We start from the raw sequence: 19,498 nt of genomic DNA on the forward strand, positions 1-19,498 counted from the left end.
AAGCAGACATTTATTTTTATTATTAATTTTTAAATTTAGTACATTATAAAATGGTGAATGACACATTCCTTATTTAACAAGACAATAGCTTTTCCTTTGGACCTGTGTCAAGCAGCATTTGGATGAAAACTGGAATTCACAGCATATAGAAACAGCATTCTACAGTTAATTCCACTAATAAAAATGAAACATAAATGTGCTGGAATCATAACCAGAAGGGTTTATCAAAACATGCTCTGCTTTTAAAACTATCAGATTTACCAAATAAAGGAAGGAATCAAATGTAGTAAACTGAATGAAAAGCTGAATTGTGCTGACTAGAAACATATTTCATGCATAACTTTGGGAAGAGGACATCTAGTCTGCTTCACCACTTCTGAATCTTCCACTACATAATTATTTCTATCTTCCAATAATTACACAGCTTTGAAGACCAGCACCTACATAATTTGGGGTTTTACTTTTACTTGAGCTTGTCCTCTTCCTCCCATTTTTATGTAATCATTGAAAAATCTTCCCCAGGTAAAACAAAACCTTGCGCTAAAAGTGACTTCATTCAGAGAAGAAAAACAAACAGTGAATACCGGCATTGTTATTGTTTACTCTAAATACTGAGGATAAAAAAAATTCTCAATGGTACTGTAAAGTTTATAAAGTTTGCTAGAAAGTAATTATTTCTCCCTCATTCTGCACATAATGTATATGTGCAGAATTAATTTTAACTCAGTAACATAGAAGGTGAACCTTTTTCAAAAGTGAATTAAATAAAAGTATGCTACTTGCATAGACTAAACTATTACAGTTAAAAGAATCCTGATATTTAAAGAAAAAAACATTTTCCTTGTGCTCTTATTTATTCAATTCAAATAAATTCCAACATTAAGACTGGTGTCAGACTCATTTCTGTAACCTGTAAAACTACAGAAAATAGAAAAATAATGTTCCAAGTATATTGCCAGAAGAGTATTAAAATGTCTCTAATGCAAACTAATCATGATTCAAGAATATTCTACCAAGTGGTCTTCTCTAGCGCATACCTCAGATGTGCGTTGTTTGGTTTTCAACAAGTGAATAATAAAATCTTCCATTTGTTAAATATTTCCTTGAAACATGCATCATATTAATCTATGTAATTTACTTGATCATCTCTAGAACAACACACACTGCCTGCGTGCAAGACACAGGATTAATGATTTCAAAACAATACTCAGAACAGAGAAGACACAAAAGATACCCTCTGACCCAGGAAAGCAACAGTCATTCACAAGAATACTTGGAATAAATACCAGATGGTTTCTCGCTGAGTCTGAGAGAAGAAAGGAAAAGGAAAAAAAAAAAAAAAAAGAGGAAAGGTGTGCAAATAAAGGAACAGAAGATGAAATAAAATGTTCAGATCCCCGTCCTGGCATGTTTATTTCTCAAGTTACAGAGACACAACAAGAAGGGTAATCTATCAACTAGCAAGACTACACTGTCCTTTACCAGGCAGCATTATATAAAAGCATGTAAAAACTGGCAGGTTTTCTACAAATTCTGAGCCACTCCAACAGTTTTAGTGGAAAAACGCTCCAGACGTGCAGGTACGTGGAGCCCTGGGCTGTTCCCTCCCCCACTTTTGATGAATTCCCTTAATACATTTCAGCTGTAGCGAAAGCACTGCAGCTCGGCTCCTGAATTTGCCTGTCACTTTCAGCTCCTGGTTACCAAGCAAGAGATCACGTTCTAGGATCCAGTAGGGGGAAAATAAACATTTTTCAATGGCAATAATTTCACCATGTTAAGAAGAAGAAGAAAAAAAAAATATTAATAGCTTTAAATATTAAGCACATTCTAGAATTTCAGGGTTTTTTTTATTTACTGTACTTGGCTATCTCAGGAACCACTTCATTTTATTATTAAAACAGAAGGTTTTACTCAATAGGAAAATCAGTTCCAATGTTGTGGTGTGTAAGCAACAAACTACTGGAATTTTTTTTTTTTTTTTTCTTGAAAACATCCTTGTGATAGCAATGTTACCTTGCTATAAAGCTCTGCACGCCTTGTTTATCAAAGTGATGGTATATTAGAAAGTATTGCATATCTTATTGCATCTCAACTTTAAGAAGGTATGTTGAAGAAATCCTTTCTCCTAAGGGCTAAAACGAAATTAATGCATTTCCTGTGGGGAGGGGAAAAAGAAAAAAAAAGCCTGACATAACCATCTCTTTGAGAAAAAAATGATATTGTCTGGCATAGTGAACGTTGGGCGTAAGGAGGAGGGGGAAATGGCCTTACTGAAAATAAGCTAGAGATTTTGTACTGATATTCAGAAACAAACTCCTGAAAACAAGATTTTATTGGATGTTTATCTGACTGGTTCCTAAGGTAACACAGCTAAAGAGCAGCCTCTTATCTTGAGAGCGAGGAAGAGATTCTGTAAAAAGAATCTGCACTGCAACTCTTGAGAAAAAAAGGGTTGTTTCATAGACGAGTTTGGCAGCCCCATGACTGTCGTATCACAGTGTCTGGCTGACAAACTCAATGAAAGTGTTCTTAAAAGGTTTCATTATAAAACGACAGAGTATATCAAAAGGTGTCGGCTATTTCTGATTCAATATGCAATCCAATACTCTCCACCACCAGACAAAGATCTTCCTGCATGTTAAAACCCCTATGCCTTGGTGAGGCTGGGGAGCAGAAGAATCTATGGACAAAATTCTAGAAATTGTCCTAGCTGCAGCAAAGCTGGAGACAAAACAGGACAGATTTTCCTCATCCGTGTTCCCTCTGAAAAGAAACTCCACCCCCAAAATTTAAACTATGTAACATGCACGCAATATTCCTGAACCTTCATTTATACAGAACACATCAGCCAGCGCTGAAATAGAGGGTTTGTTAAACTTGGATTGTGAAGTCTCAGCGAAGCAGCTAACACATTAGTGAAATGATCTTTCATGCCAGTCTGGTAAATCTGAAGCTAACGTCTACAGCAGCTGTCCTAAGTTAAAGCATTTTTAAATGATAATTCAGACAAAGCAAAAATGAAGTATGTACCTCTATAAGCTTATAGCATACTACTGTTCCTTTTAGGAAAAAAGTGAGGGGGCTGTGTTCCCCGGAATCATGCAAAGAAAAGAAAAGAAAAAAGAAGAGAATTAAAAAAAAGAAACTTCAGCTCATCACAGTGGTTGCATCCCCATCTCACCCTGCTCTGAGCACACATCCCGCTTACACCCTGTGCTCACACAGCGGTGCTGCTGTCAAGCCCAGCTGCCTAGCCCACTGGAAGAAAAGGAGATGGCAAAGTCTATTTTGTATGAGCCACATGACTAAGTTATATTATGCCTGTTTCAAAGGCGCTGCAAAATGAGGGCTATTGCTCTGCTTGCATAACAAAAGGGTACAAAAAGAAGTGCCTGCTCCGCTAAACCAGCTCTCAAACTGCTGAGTCACTGAAGAGGTGGCAGCTGAAACAAAAAACAAACTGCAAAATAAGCACAATGAGCAAAGAGCACTACTACGTACCTGGACTGTGCCTTCTGCAGCTGTTAGAGCATCATCTTTTAATAAAATAAGATGATAACATTACATATTATAAAAATTTTTCAAGACACTAAAACTGAAGTCACTCTTCATTTATGTAAAACTGCAAATTCACACCACCGCCAGAAAGTACAGAAAGAAACTATCCAATTTAAAGGAGACTATAGATGCAGTCTACTGATGTAGATGTAACAAGGCTGATGGGAATTCATTCAGCAGTCAAACAAAATTAATAACTATCTCCAAGGCTTCAGTTATGTGCAGAACACCACTATTTCTGCTCTCCCTTGCCATCTGATGGCTCTTTTAACATCAGTTTGCTCACCGGGAATTTGAACAGCCTGAGATTTCACAAAGAACAGGTAGCTTCTTCCGAGCCTGATCACAAAGACCCTGAAAGTGCTCAGGATGCTGCACAGCATGGCTCCCATCACCATTTTGAAAGCCTCTGCGGATATTAAAAACCCAAAAACGATGCCCATAGTGTAGCACGTATACACCATTGAGCTGGGTAACAGAATACTTTAGTGGCGGGAGAACCAATAAAGAACTGCAAAAGTAATGAAAGAAAGACTGGATTATTTCCTCGGCCACTGGTCCCTTGCACATTCCTGAAAAGCTATTTACATTGGTGCTTCTACTTCTCCTCTGGGTTTTGAGTACCTTCAGTATTTGGACTGTCAGGACTGCATCTTACATGCTCCTACAGCAGCATCCAAGGTGGGACTCAGTTTGAAAACTATGAGTCTTACTATCCTGAGCCCAGAAATGTAACTGCTTTAACAAGCCATGGACCCCCACTCATATACACACTCAGTGAAGAGGTTTGAGGGACAGGCTGCTTTCCATCCCTTCCAGTTGCAAAACCCCAAAGGCAGAAGGGAAAGAGGAGGGGACAAGGTAAACACATACTCAGAGAGTATCATCTTCTTGAGGAAGGCCACCCCACATCCTGCACTGTGGCTCCATCCAGAACAACCATCAGAAGTCACCATATTCCAGCTCCCTAGGAACCCAGAGACCCTGCAGTCACAGATCCCAAAAATGAACTCTCCAGCTGAGGAACAAGACATGAGTTTTCATGATCTGACTGAAGAAGAGATCATGCAGATAATGTAGCGGACTTCCAACCAAAAAGGAAGACTCTGATGCAATTCTGAAAACCCAGCACTGAGGGGTAAGTCTGTAAGCTCTGTAGATAAGTCCTGGCATAGGGCATTGTACTGTAACCACAAATAGATCTCATGACAACAATGGGCCAGTTACAGTAACAAATCTTTCCTTATCAGAAAAAGATCCTCAGAAAGATTAATTACAACACATACCGAGTCCAGAGAATACCAAGTGTTCAGCTTTTTTGGTTCATTTCGAGGTCAAGTGAAAACAGACACAAGGCAGTCCACAGTGTTTTAGGACATGACTTGTAATCCACCTTTCAATGAATCAGTCATCGCGATAAGGGAAACCTACATTAATCCATCGGAGGTGAGCTGCCATTATAGCCAGCACTGCAGAAAAGGCTGAAGACAAAACTTTATATCAACAAACGGTTCTGGCCCGCTGGGAAGTCAGTGAAGAGCTTGATGAACACCACCATCCTGATTACTGAAGGTGAAGGTGAGAGAAACTAGTCCTTACTCTGAAATTCTGGAATGACTACAGGTAGCCTGAGTTTGTGAATTAAGGCAATTCAATGCTCTCAAGACCAGTATTACACACTATCTCCTTTCCCTCTAAGATAATAGGAAGTAGCTGCCTCATGACTTGTTCTGCTAGGATTAGAGGATATAGGCTCTACAGCTGCAGGGAAGGACCTCTTGTCAAGGCAGCGCCTCAGAAAAAAGAAAGGTTAGTGATGTGAGCACGCAGACACATAGGAGACCAGACATGGGAGCAAGAGAGTCCAATACCTAACCCAGATGTAAAAAGGTAACACTTCAGTCAGAAGCATCATAGGAGGTGCAGAAATTGGGAGGAGAAGATGGAAGTAGGACATGCCCAAGCTTTATACGGGTTCAAAATGCATTGGGAGCTGAGTGCGTGCAGGCTATACAGCCAACACAGAGTAAGTAATATTTTCTCTGAAGAAAATCTGTTGCAGGACCTGGAACTTCAGACAGATTCAAATACAAGGTCCTATGATTTAAGACACAATATGCTTCTATTTCTCAAAGAAAGAGGAGACATCAGTTACAATAATTATCTTTTTTGGCATAGATTAGGTTAGCTATAAATGTTAAAAAGCCCAAAACTATGCTCAAGAGTAATAATTTCTAATGCATAATAAAACAGAATTAGGAAAAAAAGTATTTTAATAGTACCTAAACAATATAAAGCAGGCTGAAGATTGAAAACAATTTTGATACAGGTAAACAAAGCCATGTAGCAAATTCTGTAATCAAACCACAAGAGCCACAAAAGAAGTTCCCTTTGCCCTTTTTTAACTGAATTATAGCACTTCATGTCTGATATTGCATCTTTTGCACTATCACCTACTTCACTGCAAGAGAACATTAATGAAAAAAATTGTTGTATTTTACAGGCTCTAACTAACACTGTACCTTCACTTATTTAGATATATTTATTAGACACAGATTTATATACCTAGTTTAGCTATCACTGTATCTATATATTGTTTGCATGTGTAAAGCCATAATATAATAGGGTGAAAGTCAAACCACATATCACTGGCTTTCAACTGCATATAAAAGAGAAGATCGACTATTGTTCCATAGTTCAATTGCACTTTAAGAGCTATCCATAACCCCTTCTAATACACATCTCCAAAATCCAAGACCATCACTATTATCAAAACAGCTTGGGGACTAGCTTAGAAAAGCCAGTCAGCTTCCTAATATCAGAAATCCCAAACTCCTCTGTGGAAACCACATATGTTGAATTATTAAAAATTTGAGGTTTTTACACCATAGGAATAAAAATCTGAGTGATTAAGGTGCATAATTTTGAGTGCCAATCAGGAAGGCAGAAAGTAATGTCAGGGTCACATCCTCCAGCAAAGAGCTATCAAGCCTCCTACATAAAAGATGTGGCAGATTTATTTACTTTTTGGGCAAATGCAATAGGAGAACCAGAAGCTGCGTAGGACAGAGAAATTAAGCCAGGGGATGAATTTCACTACATTACATGCTTCATACTAATATTCTGTGTGTACTCTTCTATGCCGTGATGTGACGCTACAAGGTATTTCACAGAAACATTGGCATAACTCGCTGTGTGGGTCAACTATGAGCTGGATAAAGGGAACTAATTAAGCTGGTTTACAGTCTTCACCAAAAAAGTGTTAGAAACAAATACTACCACCCCACAAACCATATCCACATGCACTAATTGGGGAAGTGAGAAAAAGGATCAAGTAGCAACATCAACACCTTAAACAAGAATTGCCAATTTACAACACCAGTAAAAAGCTTGCACTGTATTAAGTGCATCCTTACACAAAAGTTCAGGCTTCGTCCACTTTTAAAGCAGACACAGCACTAAGTATTCACGCAAGGAGTGTACAGTGTCTTAATACGCTCTGAACTCACACTATAGCTTACTGAGCACCCACTTTCCTTTCTAGGCAAATCCTACATAAGTAATTCCTGACCTTTTATTCTTGTTAAGTCCTGTCCTCTCCTACTGCTTTTTTTTTTTTCCTTCTCCATGAAATTCAGACTTCCCTCCTCCTCCTACTACAGCCTATTGGCCACAACATGTTTGTATTTTTGTCCTCCTCTTCCCCTCGCTCTTGGTTTGATAGCTCAATTTTGTATCTCAACTCATTTTATTTCCTAAATTTCCAGCATGGTGTTTCTCTTTACTCACCCTTCCCCTTTCTGCTCTATGTTTTCCCCTCATCTGTTGTCGATGGATCCCTAGTGCTTCTGGTTACACCTTGATAAAAATACTTTTCCTTACCAACACTGCCAGCTGACTGCCTGTTGCCACAGAATCTGCAGGGAGCAACAACCTGCAGCAGCTTCCAGAAGAGAAGAAATAGCAAAAATATTATTAGGAAAGGAAGAGAGAAGAAGAAAATACAAATTCATTCGCCATGAGAGATTGGCAATAACTCTTCCTCAGGTCAACCAGGGTTTGAAGCAACTCTGAAGGAAGGAGCAAAGGGTGGGTTGTAGGGTCTAAACTCCCCAGGTAATTTGCAATCGTAGGGTACAAAACAGTTTGGGGAAAACTCATGCCTATGGATAAAAGATGGTTAGAAGTTTGCTTGGTGTCCTGGTTTTGGCTGGGATAGACTTAATTTTCTTCATAGAAGCTAGTATGGGGCTATGTTTTGGATTTGTGCTGGAAACAGTGCTGATAACGCAGGGATGTTTTAGTTATTGCTGAGCAGTGCTTACACAGAGCCAAGGGCTTTTCTGCTCCTCACCCCACACCACCAGTGAGGAGGCTGGGGGGGCACAAGGAGTTGGGAGGGGACACAGCTGGGACAGCTGGCCCCAACTGACCAAAGGGATATTCCAGACTGTATGACATCATGCTCAGCATATAACGCTTGGGGAAGGAGCAGGAAGGGGGATACATTCGGAGTTATGCCATTTGTCTTCCCAAGTCACCATTACACGTGTCCTGGAGCCCTGCTTTCCTGGAGATGGCTGAACATGGCCTGCCTACGGGAAGTGGTGAATGAATTCCTTGTTTTGCTTTGCTTGTGTGTGTGGCTTTTGCTTTACCTATTAAACTGTCTTTATCTCAACCCACAGTCTCCTCACTTTTACCCTTCTGATTCTCTCTCCCCCATCCCACTGGGGGAGAGTGAGTCAGCAGGCAGCTCTGTGGTGTTTAGTTGCCGGCTGGGGTTAAACCACAACACTTGGTTAGGACTGGTTTTTTTTGTTTAAATCCAGGTCAGAATAATGTTATGGGCAACTCACAAAATATATCTAATTGTCTATGGAGAGAATAAAACGTTACAATACGTGACCTACTTGTTAAACCCAAAGCACAACATGGCAAATATCGCTGTATTTGTACATTCTACTTTACAAACTTTTATACTGGCAAATTTCTGAAAGAGGGAATATTGCCTATTTTCCAGTGGCTCAAATAGCAGAAGATACAGATCAAAGAAAACTGCTACAGAATGCCTATATGGATAACCACATTTCATCTAGAAGACACTGCTTACCTTCAGAATGCCAGCTGTGGTGGCAATCTGAATTAGAAGGAACGTGCAAGGAACTGGGTGCAGCTAACATGGAAACTCGGTTTTCTTCCCCAGAACCAACTGTGGCTTTGAGGGAAATAATGCGCATTTTGAGAATGCACTGCTGATGAAACTATACCAACATCAGTCCCAAAACAGTCTGAAACATGCTCTCCTTATAGAAACAGTAACCACCTGGAGCTCTGTCAGAGCAAAGTAGACTTTGACAGTGGCTCCAGCAGAACCTAAGGAAGATAGATGGCTGTACAATGTTATTTCTGTAGCTTAAGGGCAAGTGTGTACAGACACTTAAAGCAGAGAGGAAAAAGAAAGAATGCAAATTCTTTGGTTAACATTAAGCTGAGATTGCCATTGCTGCTCTGCCTTAAAGGGAAAAAACCACCCATACCAGTGGAGAGCACTACAAGGGAGCAATACGCTATCCAGCTCGCTACCATAATTACCAGTTTATGTCTTGAGATTAGCTTGTGCTAAGCATCCCTGGATAGAAGGGATTTTCAAACAATACATGTTTACGACACAGTGCTCCATCAAGTATAAAAGGCAATTTGGCCATCCTGGGGTATTTGGAGTTTGAGTCCTGTGTCTGCATAAACTACTCTGTAACTTCATGACTGACAGGGGAAGAAAGCTCTCTATGTTCCACCACAGAGTGTATGTAAAAATAAAATCTATTTATTTATAGTATTTGGCTCTAGATGGAAGTGTGAAGTTAAAAATATCTTCAGGAAAAGGTTGAAAAATGTTTAGGGTGCAAAATAATCTTAGAACAGCCAATTTGGGTCTCCACTGAGAACCACCCCTGCTGTGGGCAGTAAGAGCCAACCATCACCCAACTCTCTACTCATCCCTACAGCAGCACATGACAACACAGGGCATATGTCTGATGCACACAGAGCTTTCAAAGAAAATCTAGCATCAGGCAGACACACACTTACAGACATGAAAACCAACAGCTTAGCAGGGCTTCAAAATGGCACATATGTGAAACATCACCTTCCAGTTACACCGTATGCATAGTACATCTTTAAATACTGACATGACAATTGAGCAGTCAGGGCCTTGTGAGACATTTCAAATCAGTCGTATAGCTTGCTCTCTTAGCTTCTTTCACCACTCTGGCCATGCAGTCCCCTCCTAGTGCCAGCCAGGAGGTGAGGGTGTATTTGCCTTCATTTGGTGCTCCTCTCACCATGCTGAAAGCTGTAGCTCCTTTTGTTTTTAAAGGTGGGACAAGGAAAGGGCATGCCATCACAAAAAACTCTGCCAGGAGACATCATGGTGACAAAAGCTATCATTCAGGAAAAAACAAGCTTTTCCTTTCTTGAAAACAAATACCACAAAAAGTATTCTTGCTATCCATGACGTGAACTTGCTTAAAGCAAACTACTGATATAAACCAGCCTTGGAATATCTGATGTATCTTGACCCATAATGCAATGTCCCTCCCCTTGGAAACAATGCAAGCAACTCTTTTGACCACAAAGCAGTCACCATCACCTTCTTGACTATATGATTCTATAATGATCGATCTCTTACAAGTAACACCCATGTGTTATAAACATCAGCAGAAACTTCAGAAACCAGATCCTCTTGCATTTCCATCTCCCCTAGACTCAGTATGGTATTTACTGTAGCTCAGTGAAGACCTGCAATACCATTTGAGAGAGGATACCGAGACTTTAAGAATTTATTTTGTTCCAATTTGGCACAAAATGCAAAACATTTCGAAATCCTGCACAAACAGAAAGGATTATTGTCCACCTAATTCTGGGATAGTCCAATTTATGAGAATAATGTACGACCAAAGCAGAGTTCAACAGCCAATGCGACATTTCCTGGAGCTATGAGAGCTACCACAGCTACACAAGCAAGTCAACCACTGCCTTTCCCTGCCCACAGGACCCCATGATGCACACAATCACTGCTGAAGTCCACCAAGTACATTCTCCATTGCTACACATCTACCTCTGCCATTGATACAGTGGGGCTGGTTTGGGGTTTGGGGTTTTTTTTGTTGTTGTTAAGGCAAGGCCCTCTGAGTCATCAGAACTAGAAGGGGAAGAGAAGCCAATCTGGGGTGAGAAAGTAGAGGAAGGAAAGAAGGTACCATTCATGGACTACTCTGTCACTGTCGAGGCTTGTTACAGATGTAGCACTTAGGCAAACTTCACAGACAGGTGAGAGGAAGAAAGAAACTGCTTTTCACAAATAATCTAGGATCTACGTACCATGCACTTTTTCTTTTCCTTCCAAACAGAACTGTTTAAGCACTGTTTCCAACTAAGCACAAAACCTCAAGCCATCAGAAAAAGTTTCCAAGACAGCAGTACAGTATAATTTTTGAGGAAAGTTAACAAATGGAAAAAATGCAATGTTCCTTCAGGTTGAAGGTACCTGAAGTTCCTGAATCCTCTGGATAAAACCAACACTTCCTTCTTTTATTCTCTGAAGTGACATTATCAATGTTCTGCTAACCTTATGTTCCTTAAATAGCTATGCTTGCTTTCATAGACATTCCAGTTTTATACAATCTACAACATGTTTTCCACACATGCACCTCTTTTTGTCAAATACAACTTATTGTTAATCCTACTCACTACTAGTGGACAGTACAAAAGGATAAGGAAAGAGTAACTTTATTCCTCTACTGAAGAAATGACACCTATGTAAAATACCTATAAATCAGGAATTCTTTCAGTACATACAAGAAAATATTGTTCTAGCTAATAAGTACTCTAATCAGCAGTTAATTATTTGTGTGTGCATATAGAAATATAAACCCATTGTATGGCTATCAATATATTCTCATGTGTTACATACGCCTACAAATATATTTTACACACTTGCTTCATCAACAGAACAGGCTACTCAGAATGCCATTATGGAAAATATTTGTAACAAATCTTTTCTCCAGACGTGCTCCTTCCATCTTTTTGGCACTGAAGACTGGAAAACTTTGTCTTGATATGTTAAAGTTTGTATGAATAGCAAACCAGAGAATTCAATTCAAGTTCAACTTCTGATTTAAAAAACAAGTTATGTTCAGCTTTGTGTGTTATCAAACTTGAATATGTATTACAGAGATAGGACTACCATTGTAATGTCAATTTTTGCTCAGCTGAAGTCACACTCAAAAACTGAACATCTACAGAATCTGCTGAAAGTGACAGACTGCACTTTCATTGGGAAACGGGTATTTAGTTTGTTAAGAAGAAATTAACAACGATAATGTTCTTAGACAACAGCATCTGAGCATACACACATTACAGCGTATTTATCCAAATCCCAAATTTGGCCCTAAATCTTAATAGCCCTGCATCTAAGTGTAGCTTAACACTGTCTTGAAATAAAACTAGGGTAATACATCATACAGAGAATAACTTACATATTCATTGCCTAAATAAAAAACACTTAAAATTTTGTAACACGTTACAGTAAAATACACTAGGTTTCTGCAGAAAAAGAACATTTCTTTCCTACAAACATTCAAGTAGCCTCTAAGCTCCACCACAACATATAAACACATACCTTTTTGTAGCAGAAGAAAACAAACATAATTATATGTAATTTCTGAAAATCACTCGCTTGCCACCAAACTGAAAAGGGAAATGTGTTTCATGTGCACAAACAAACTGGTGGAAAAATCGTTACTTAATATTCAGGTTACTTACAGATTTGTTGTCCAGCCTGCAAGATCACCACTGTCCATAATAAGGTCATTTCCATCCAGGAGCCCAGGGGGGCTACTAGAGAAGGCAGGTGTCGGAGACTGGGAAGAAAGAGAATCCATGCTCCCAGTTGGGGTGTCTTCTCTGGGAGAGCTGTGACTGTCAGCTAGAAAAGAGACCGCAAGTCAGAAGGATACCAAAAGAATCCTCTCCTGAGCCAAAGGAGCTGCTTTGGTAACAATGTCCTGAATTATATACAAGAAGAAACCTTATCGTCCCATCTTCACAGGATATTTTGGAGGACGAGCAATCCCCCAGCATTTCCCCAGAAGGCACCATTGCACAATTTCTTCCATCATTATCAGAAGGCTATCTTCACAACACAATGTATTCCTGGTCCCCTTTTCAACATGTGTTTTATGTGGATGAAATGCTAGATTTTGGAGGTTATTTTTAGACAAATGCATCACTTCAGATAACAAAACAGTTTAGGCCATACACATTTCTGTGTCTCTCTAAAAACACAGTCTCTGAAAACAATTTAATACACATTTGAGGAAATGATTGCTCTCAAGTACCATAAGCACAATTCTATCAAACATGAAACAATGAAATTTAAAAAGGTCAGAATAGGCAAGAGATCTCTAACAAACACACAATACCCAATAACGTTATTTTTATTACTCCTTTTTAACGGTGTTACTTTTAAGAGAACTCATTTTATTCTGGTCTACTATTTGTTTTCATAAGCTACTCTTGGAAAAATCACTCAGGAGGCAACACCTTCAGATATGATTGCTCAAGAAAACATTAAAGGAACATCATTCCTATCCCATGGACGGTAAGAAATTACCAATGTGTCACAGCACTCACTGCAAACCATGCTGACACATCTAGCCAAACAGCACGTTCTTCACTGAAAAGCTAACCTTCACTCACATAGCTTTTCCCTTTTAAATTTTTATTTAAACACCAGCTGTATATAAGTTTTAAAGGAGGTGTATGAAACGAGGAACATTGCAAACATTAAAGTGTCCAGCACAGATAAGCCCACAGTCTCAAATGGGGCCTGTGGCTGTTTTCAGAATATTAGTATTTAACAGTAACAAGGGTCATTTCCAGCCACCCTTTACAAGGCTCCCTGCATCCTTTCCTTTCCTCCTCTGCCCATCCTATTCCCACTAGTACTGGTGAACATGGCCTACAGCTCTGCTGAATAACATCACAAAAGTCCCTCTAGAATGGATTAGATGCCGCTGACCCCACAGTCTTGGTAAAACAGTTCTGCTCCTTCAGGAGCAAAAGCTTTGTGGAAAAAATGAACCACCAAGTCCTAACACAGCATCACAATAATATGATCAAAAGCTGTTAAAATATCATGCTTGCTTGACAAGCTGTATCTCCTATATACAGTACTATAGAAGACAAAGTCCTGTACAATATTACTTTCTACTTCTAAGTGAATTGGCATCGGCACAGCAAACAACCTAGCTTAATTCTACTCCATCAAGCTAAGCAGTACTGTTGCAATAATGTCTTTATTATTTTTTCTTAATTAATTAAAAACGCAAGAACAATGAAATGTGGACAATGAAAAGCCATCTTCACTGGATAAAATCCTTCTCATAACTTTATTACTGCCTCAACCAGTTCAATTCCTCCTGCTTCAAAAGCAGAAAGCTAACAAAGCACTCGCCCGCTTCCCCAGCCATCTCGTCCTCACCCCCTCCTAGCAACTCTCAGAGAACGACTTCCCCGGAGAGTAAAATGACATACAACTAAAACCACTGAAATGATAAAAGTGATCATCTGGAAATTTCTCCCTAAAGCAGTTGCTAATTTAAGGATCTAAATTAGCCCATAGTATCAAAGTATGGTAAGCTCTGAGGAGGAGAACGTTAACCTGGGAAAGTGAGTCACCCGCGCTCCAGCCCAATCCTGCTCACCTCGCGCCTCCTCGCTGCACCCAGGCCACGATGCTGCCGCTCACGTTTACATGACATGGCATGAGAACCGTAGGAGTGTCAGGTAAAAACTAATTAACTACACCTCATTTGCAGATGTATGTGTCACAATGATAAAGATCTGAGAGATCAGACAGTAATTTTACTTTATAAAGAAACAGAATTCCTTAAAACTAAATAGACCTAAGTCCTTTTAATTCATCACAGTTTCTTTTCAAAATAGTAGTATTAATGCAACCCAGATTATCAAACTGCGTACACTGTATTAGAAGGCCACGTTTACCTCAAGCGTTCACTTAAAGTTACTAAAACAGCAATAGAAAGGAATATTAATCTGTTCTTAAATATTACGAATATGACCAACTCACCGCACCTCCCTACAGAAAGCAGACGTTTTTCTGTTGAATCATTTCTCAGAGCACATCAGAGAAAGTAAAAAATACTAAACACTTCAGTCACGCACAGTAGAGTCTACACTGGAGACTGCAGTGTATAGGCAATTGCATTTGACATTACCATAAATGAAACTGTGTGTTAAATCTCTCCTCAAATTTTACTTCTTCTTTCCCTTCCTTCCTGAGCCAGTATTTTCTCATGGTCAATACTGCATTGCACTCTCAAGAATAAGATCAGGTTTTGAACACTAAAAACAAATCACGTATTTAAACAGGAAAATGCCTGCTAAATTCTATGGGATTAAGTGAACACCCTGAAAAACACATTCAAAGATACTTCACATTTCTGATGTTTTCAATTATCTGTTTTTGTGGAGTAAAATAATACCTTTATTCAGGAAAAGGCAATTCTGTATAACTGCAAAAACAGATGACTAATGATCATCTAGCAGATTTTCATGATTAAAAACAATATATGCTCAAAACGCAATTCTTCGAAATACAGCGTCATTGCTCTAATTTCAACAGTACAAAGATTTCACCCTGTATGTTGGTGACAAAATCTTCTGCTAACTTCAGAAATTATAGCAATTCTTGTACATGGCAGAGGCCATTGAATTGTATCTAGTTATCTCTCTATTAAGCTTAACAACCTGCTTTTGATTAATGCCCATCTCATGCTGGGCCAAACTGTATCTTCCAAAGAGCCTTTGTCTGAAGACATCAGCAGATGATAAAGGATTAGTGTATGTACCTTCACTTTGTTAGGCTTTATTTTCAGGCATGACCCATGTAATATGCTTTGCTAATAATTATAGTATCTCTCATATCCATTTTTTGTGCCATGTGAAGGTATTTAAACGATGTCCTTTAGAAGGAGAACACTAAATCTCTTACTGTAAGGGATTTTGCAGTTTTGGAATCATGTACCTATTTTATAAACCTGTTACAATTTCCCAGAGCTCTTTCTGAAGAGTGTACATCAGATCTGAATTCATGATTTTTTGTTGTGGTGCCACAAGTGCCACACTGAGCATTAATTCCACCCCTTACTCTTACTCATCAATCCCCTGTTAATACATCCAAGGCTGGCACTTTTTTGCCATGGCTTTGAATTAATAGTTTACAATGAGCTGATTGCCCACTGTGACTAACAAACTTAGCAGAGTCACCGTTTTCAAGGATGCAGTCCTCCATTCTGTAGCTAAAGGCTACATTTTTCCTCTAAAATCTAATTTTTTTTCTCAATACAACAAAGCTTATTTTCTTTGAATGGGTACAGCTTAGCACAGGACCACAACTCCTATGTAACTACCACTGTCATTATGTGCAATTCCTCCAAACTTTGTCCCATATGTAAATATATCATCAAGGATTTGTATTTACCTTTAAAAATACTGCTCTACATTAGCATTCCTCCAGTTTCTTCAAACGTCTTCAGCATGCTACAAAATGTTTTAAAAATTAACATTGCCAAGCCATACAACCCCACGACAAGAAAACTTTTTCAGGACAAGTTAGATGGTTTCATATTACTCAGAATATTCACTTTACAACAGGCCTACATTTGAAGTTTTCTGCTTGATCCTGCTGATTATAAATCCCACATCGATTTTCATAGCTAAGTTCTTTTTAACAATTCTTCAAAACTTGTAACATATATTGACTGCTAGCTATTTCCTCTTTTTCCCCCCACTGCCCTTTTCCTGTATTTTGCTTTGTGGAGCCAGTAAAGATCCTAAGCTGCTGGAGATTAAATAGCCTTTAAAGTTTTGACATGGTTTGTTTGTTGAAGAGTGTGTTAAGGACATTGCTGGAATTGAATCAGCTTTATGGTTTTCCTTTTACCTCAGAATTCAGGGGCTCCCTAATATTGGTAGCCTAATATTTTTACTGTTTCCCTCCTTTCACTCTCCTTTACCTCCAACATTGTTCTCCAGCAAGCAGCATTGTCAGGTTTCCCAATTCTACGAAAAGGCTGACTGCCACGTCCTTTCGAAGAGGAGCTCCAGAAACTTCCTATTCTTCTTTTCTACCACTTGAATTCTAATGAGGTCTTACACTATAAAATAGGGAAGGTGTGATTTCTTTTAATACAGTTCAGTGTTCTTGGTGCCTTCATTTTATCTCCCTAAAAATGTCAATCTCCCTCCCTTTTCTCTCCCATTATACTCTTATCCTTGGGTGTCAAAGAGTGCCAGAACAGATGAAGGACATGAGGGTTCTCAGTATAAAAGCAGTAAGTCTGTATGACATCTATAAATTTTTGTCAACATTCCAGGAATCAACTCTTCACCTTTTCTTTGTTATATTTGTGGGAAGCCTGTGAGTGCCTTTGGCCTTCAACTTGGCCATCTTTCTAGAGATGCCACCGAGCTGCTCCTACGATTCATCTCCTCATCCTACACAAATAGGCATAAGATCCAATTTTACTCTCAACAGAGTTAAAACTGGTTTCACATTCTCACCACCTTTTGCATGCTATTTAAATTTTTTGACTGCTCAGATCCTTTTAAACTGTCATCTAAATTATCTTCTTGTTTCACTGTTCTAATCACAACACTCATCCAAACCTTAGAGCTTTCACTGTGCCTCTGCAAAAGATACCCATGCTTTGCCTTTATGGCTGTTCATATTTCAGACCAGCCCTATCTAGAAAGTAAGATAGCTTAGGTTGATCCCAACCATTTACTGGTTGTGCCTAGCTGGTACTACTTACCATTCAGTTTCTAATCCAAATATCCTTCCTCCTTCCCCTCCTCCCTGCCTCATGTCGGCCCTTCTCACAACAAAAATTCCCCACAAGGTAAGAAAGTACCTATATAGACTAAGACTTAACTCATCTAGCAATTCCTTTTCCCTCTCGTCTGGATGAGCCTCAGATAGTAAAGGCTCTCAGGCCCTCCATACCAGAAATCTGAATTCAGCTTCTACCTAACTGAACACGACATGCCTCCCAGTTGCCTTTTTTTCCTCCTTTTTCCATCTGGCTAGTCTAAGAATATTTTTTGTTGGCATCCAAAGTTGAAAAAAACTTAAATAGTCTGGCAGTGTCAATAATCAGATCTTTACTTTAGTCCAAGAATTCTAAATAAGAAAAAACATTTGTAATAAAACCTACTAAAACCAGAGAGCTAACACTATCAGTTACTTGCTTGAGTGACAGAGTTTTCTTCTAACTTCAGCTTAAGTAAACCAAAAGAATTACATACTTTACTATTAAAGACTAATCTTTAACATCAACATTACAACCCATGTCTATAGTTCAAGGGTAGCCAGAGGATGAAAACAGTTCATGGAAGTGAATGTTTCTGGAGTAAATCAGGACTATATGATGGTTTCCATTGAGATACACAGAATGGGCAGAACAGAACTGTCGTCTGTGTTTTAAGTGGTCATCAGATACACAAATAGTGGCAAAATAAGAGCATAAAAGGCATGTCTTATTCCACTTTGACAGTCACACAGGTCTAGTCATAGACAAGGGGTGATGAGGAGGATTACTGAGGAGAGTCATCATCTGTTTTTGAGTAAATTAAGAAACTGTGTACTTTGTTCATCACACCACTGAAACTGATCAACAAAATTATTACTCGCCTCCAGACTACAGAAATAGTGCTATTTAAACACTTAAGTTTCTAAACTAAGGTGAAATCACATAAAAGCAAGCTAATAATGATCTATTATTTGGTTAAAAATAATCATAGAGAATGCTAAAACTAAACAAGAGAGTTATTTCACTGTTCCCAAATAATGGGTACTTTGGAGGTCAGATTCCTTTAAACACTCAGAAAAATAGCTTTGTATTACCGCATTTCATTATCAAAAAGTATCCATTATCCTCATTGTGTAGCAAATCCTACACACTGCAGTACTGCCTTAGTATGCAGTTAGTTCTTACATAAATCTAGACATCATAGACTCATACATCCTAAAACCAAGAGCTTTCATGGAGCAAATGGACAACAGACAGCCCACACATCCATCAGTTTCATGCTATCTTTCAAAACATACGCAGTAAGAATTAGATCTCTATGCCAGCTATTTTTTTCTCTCAGACAAAATAATTAACACAACTATCAGAGTTGACGACAGTTTTTTCCTAGTTAAAGACCAACTTTGATATATTTTTCAAATGTGTGCATGTACAAGCGTGTTTATCATAGGCACAAAGTAGCTTTCCTGTAGAAAGATTGTTTTTCCCAACTCCATAATGATTCAGATATGTCAGAAAAAGGAGGAAGTTGCACTAGACAGATTTTGCCTCAAGACTGGCTGATGCAACTCAAGAACTGTAGCCAGAAAGGTGAGTGTCTGAGTTGGGGCTAGGAAAGGGAAAGAAATGTGCTCATCTGCAAGTCACTTAGGGACAAGTGGAGTTTTGGGACCATGCCCCTGCCTGCCTCCTTTTTGGTACTTTATTTCTAAAATGCAAAGTTCAATTTTTAACAAGCATCTTTCTAGACATACACTTAACCTGGAATAGAAAGCCATTATTTCAATAAATATCTCCCTCACTGCAGGTCCTCTCTCAAAATTCAAGAGAAATATTGCTTGGATTACTTCTTTATGTCAATAAAATCTCAGAGACGCACAGAATTATAGGTAAGCCTTTCACTGAGCAAGCTAAAACTAAAGTGGGTAAAGAATTACAATTTATTCCTCAAGCTGTGGAAAAACCAGTTCAAGACAGAGTCATGGATACAAGGTTGGGGAGTTAATTTATATCTCATAATTAAATTTTGAAACACAACA

General features: G+C 38.8%; 1 protein-coding gene across 6 annotated transcripts in view; it reads right to left on the reverse strand.

The window, feature by feature from the left end:
• Positions 1-19,498, reverse strand: part of ARHGAP10 (Rho GTPase activating protein 10) — a 156,076-nt gene that overhangs the window by 13,964 nt on the left and 122,614 nt on the right. For all 6 annotated transcript variants that reach the window (XR_012651565.1, XR_012651564.1, XM_075035099.1 and 3 more), the window contains one exon: positions 12,388-12,550. Coding sequence is in view for 4 of the 6 variants with exons in the window: in XM_075035099.1 (XP_074891200.1) it covers positions 12,388-12,550 (163 nt within the window). In the remaining 2 variants the exon portion in view is untranslated. The remainder of the gene's footprint in view (positions 1-12,387; positions 12,551-19,498) is intronic.

This window comes from Buteo buteo, chromosome 1, assembly GCF_964188355.1.
Source record: "Buteo buteo chromosome 1, bButBut1.hap1.1, whole genome shotgun sequence".
Taxonomy (NCBI): domain Eukaryota; kingdom Metazoa; phylum Chordata; class Aves; order Accipitriformes; family Accipitridae; genus Buteo; species Buteo buteo.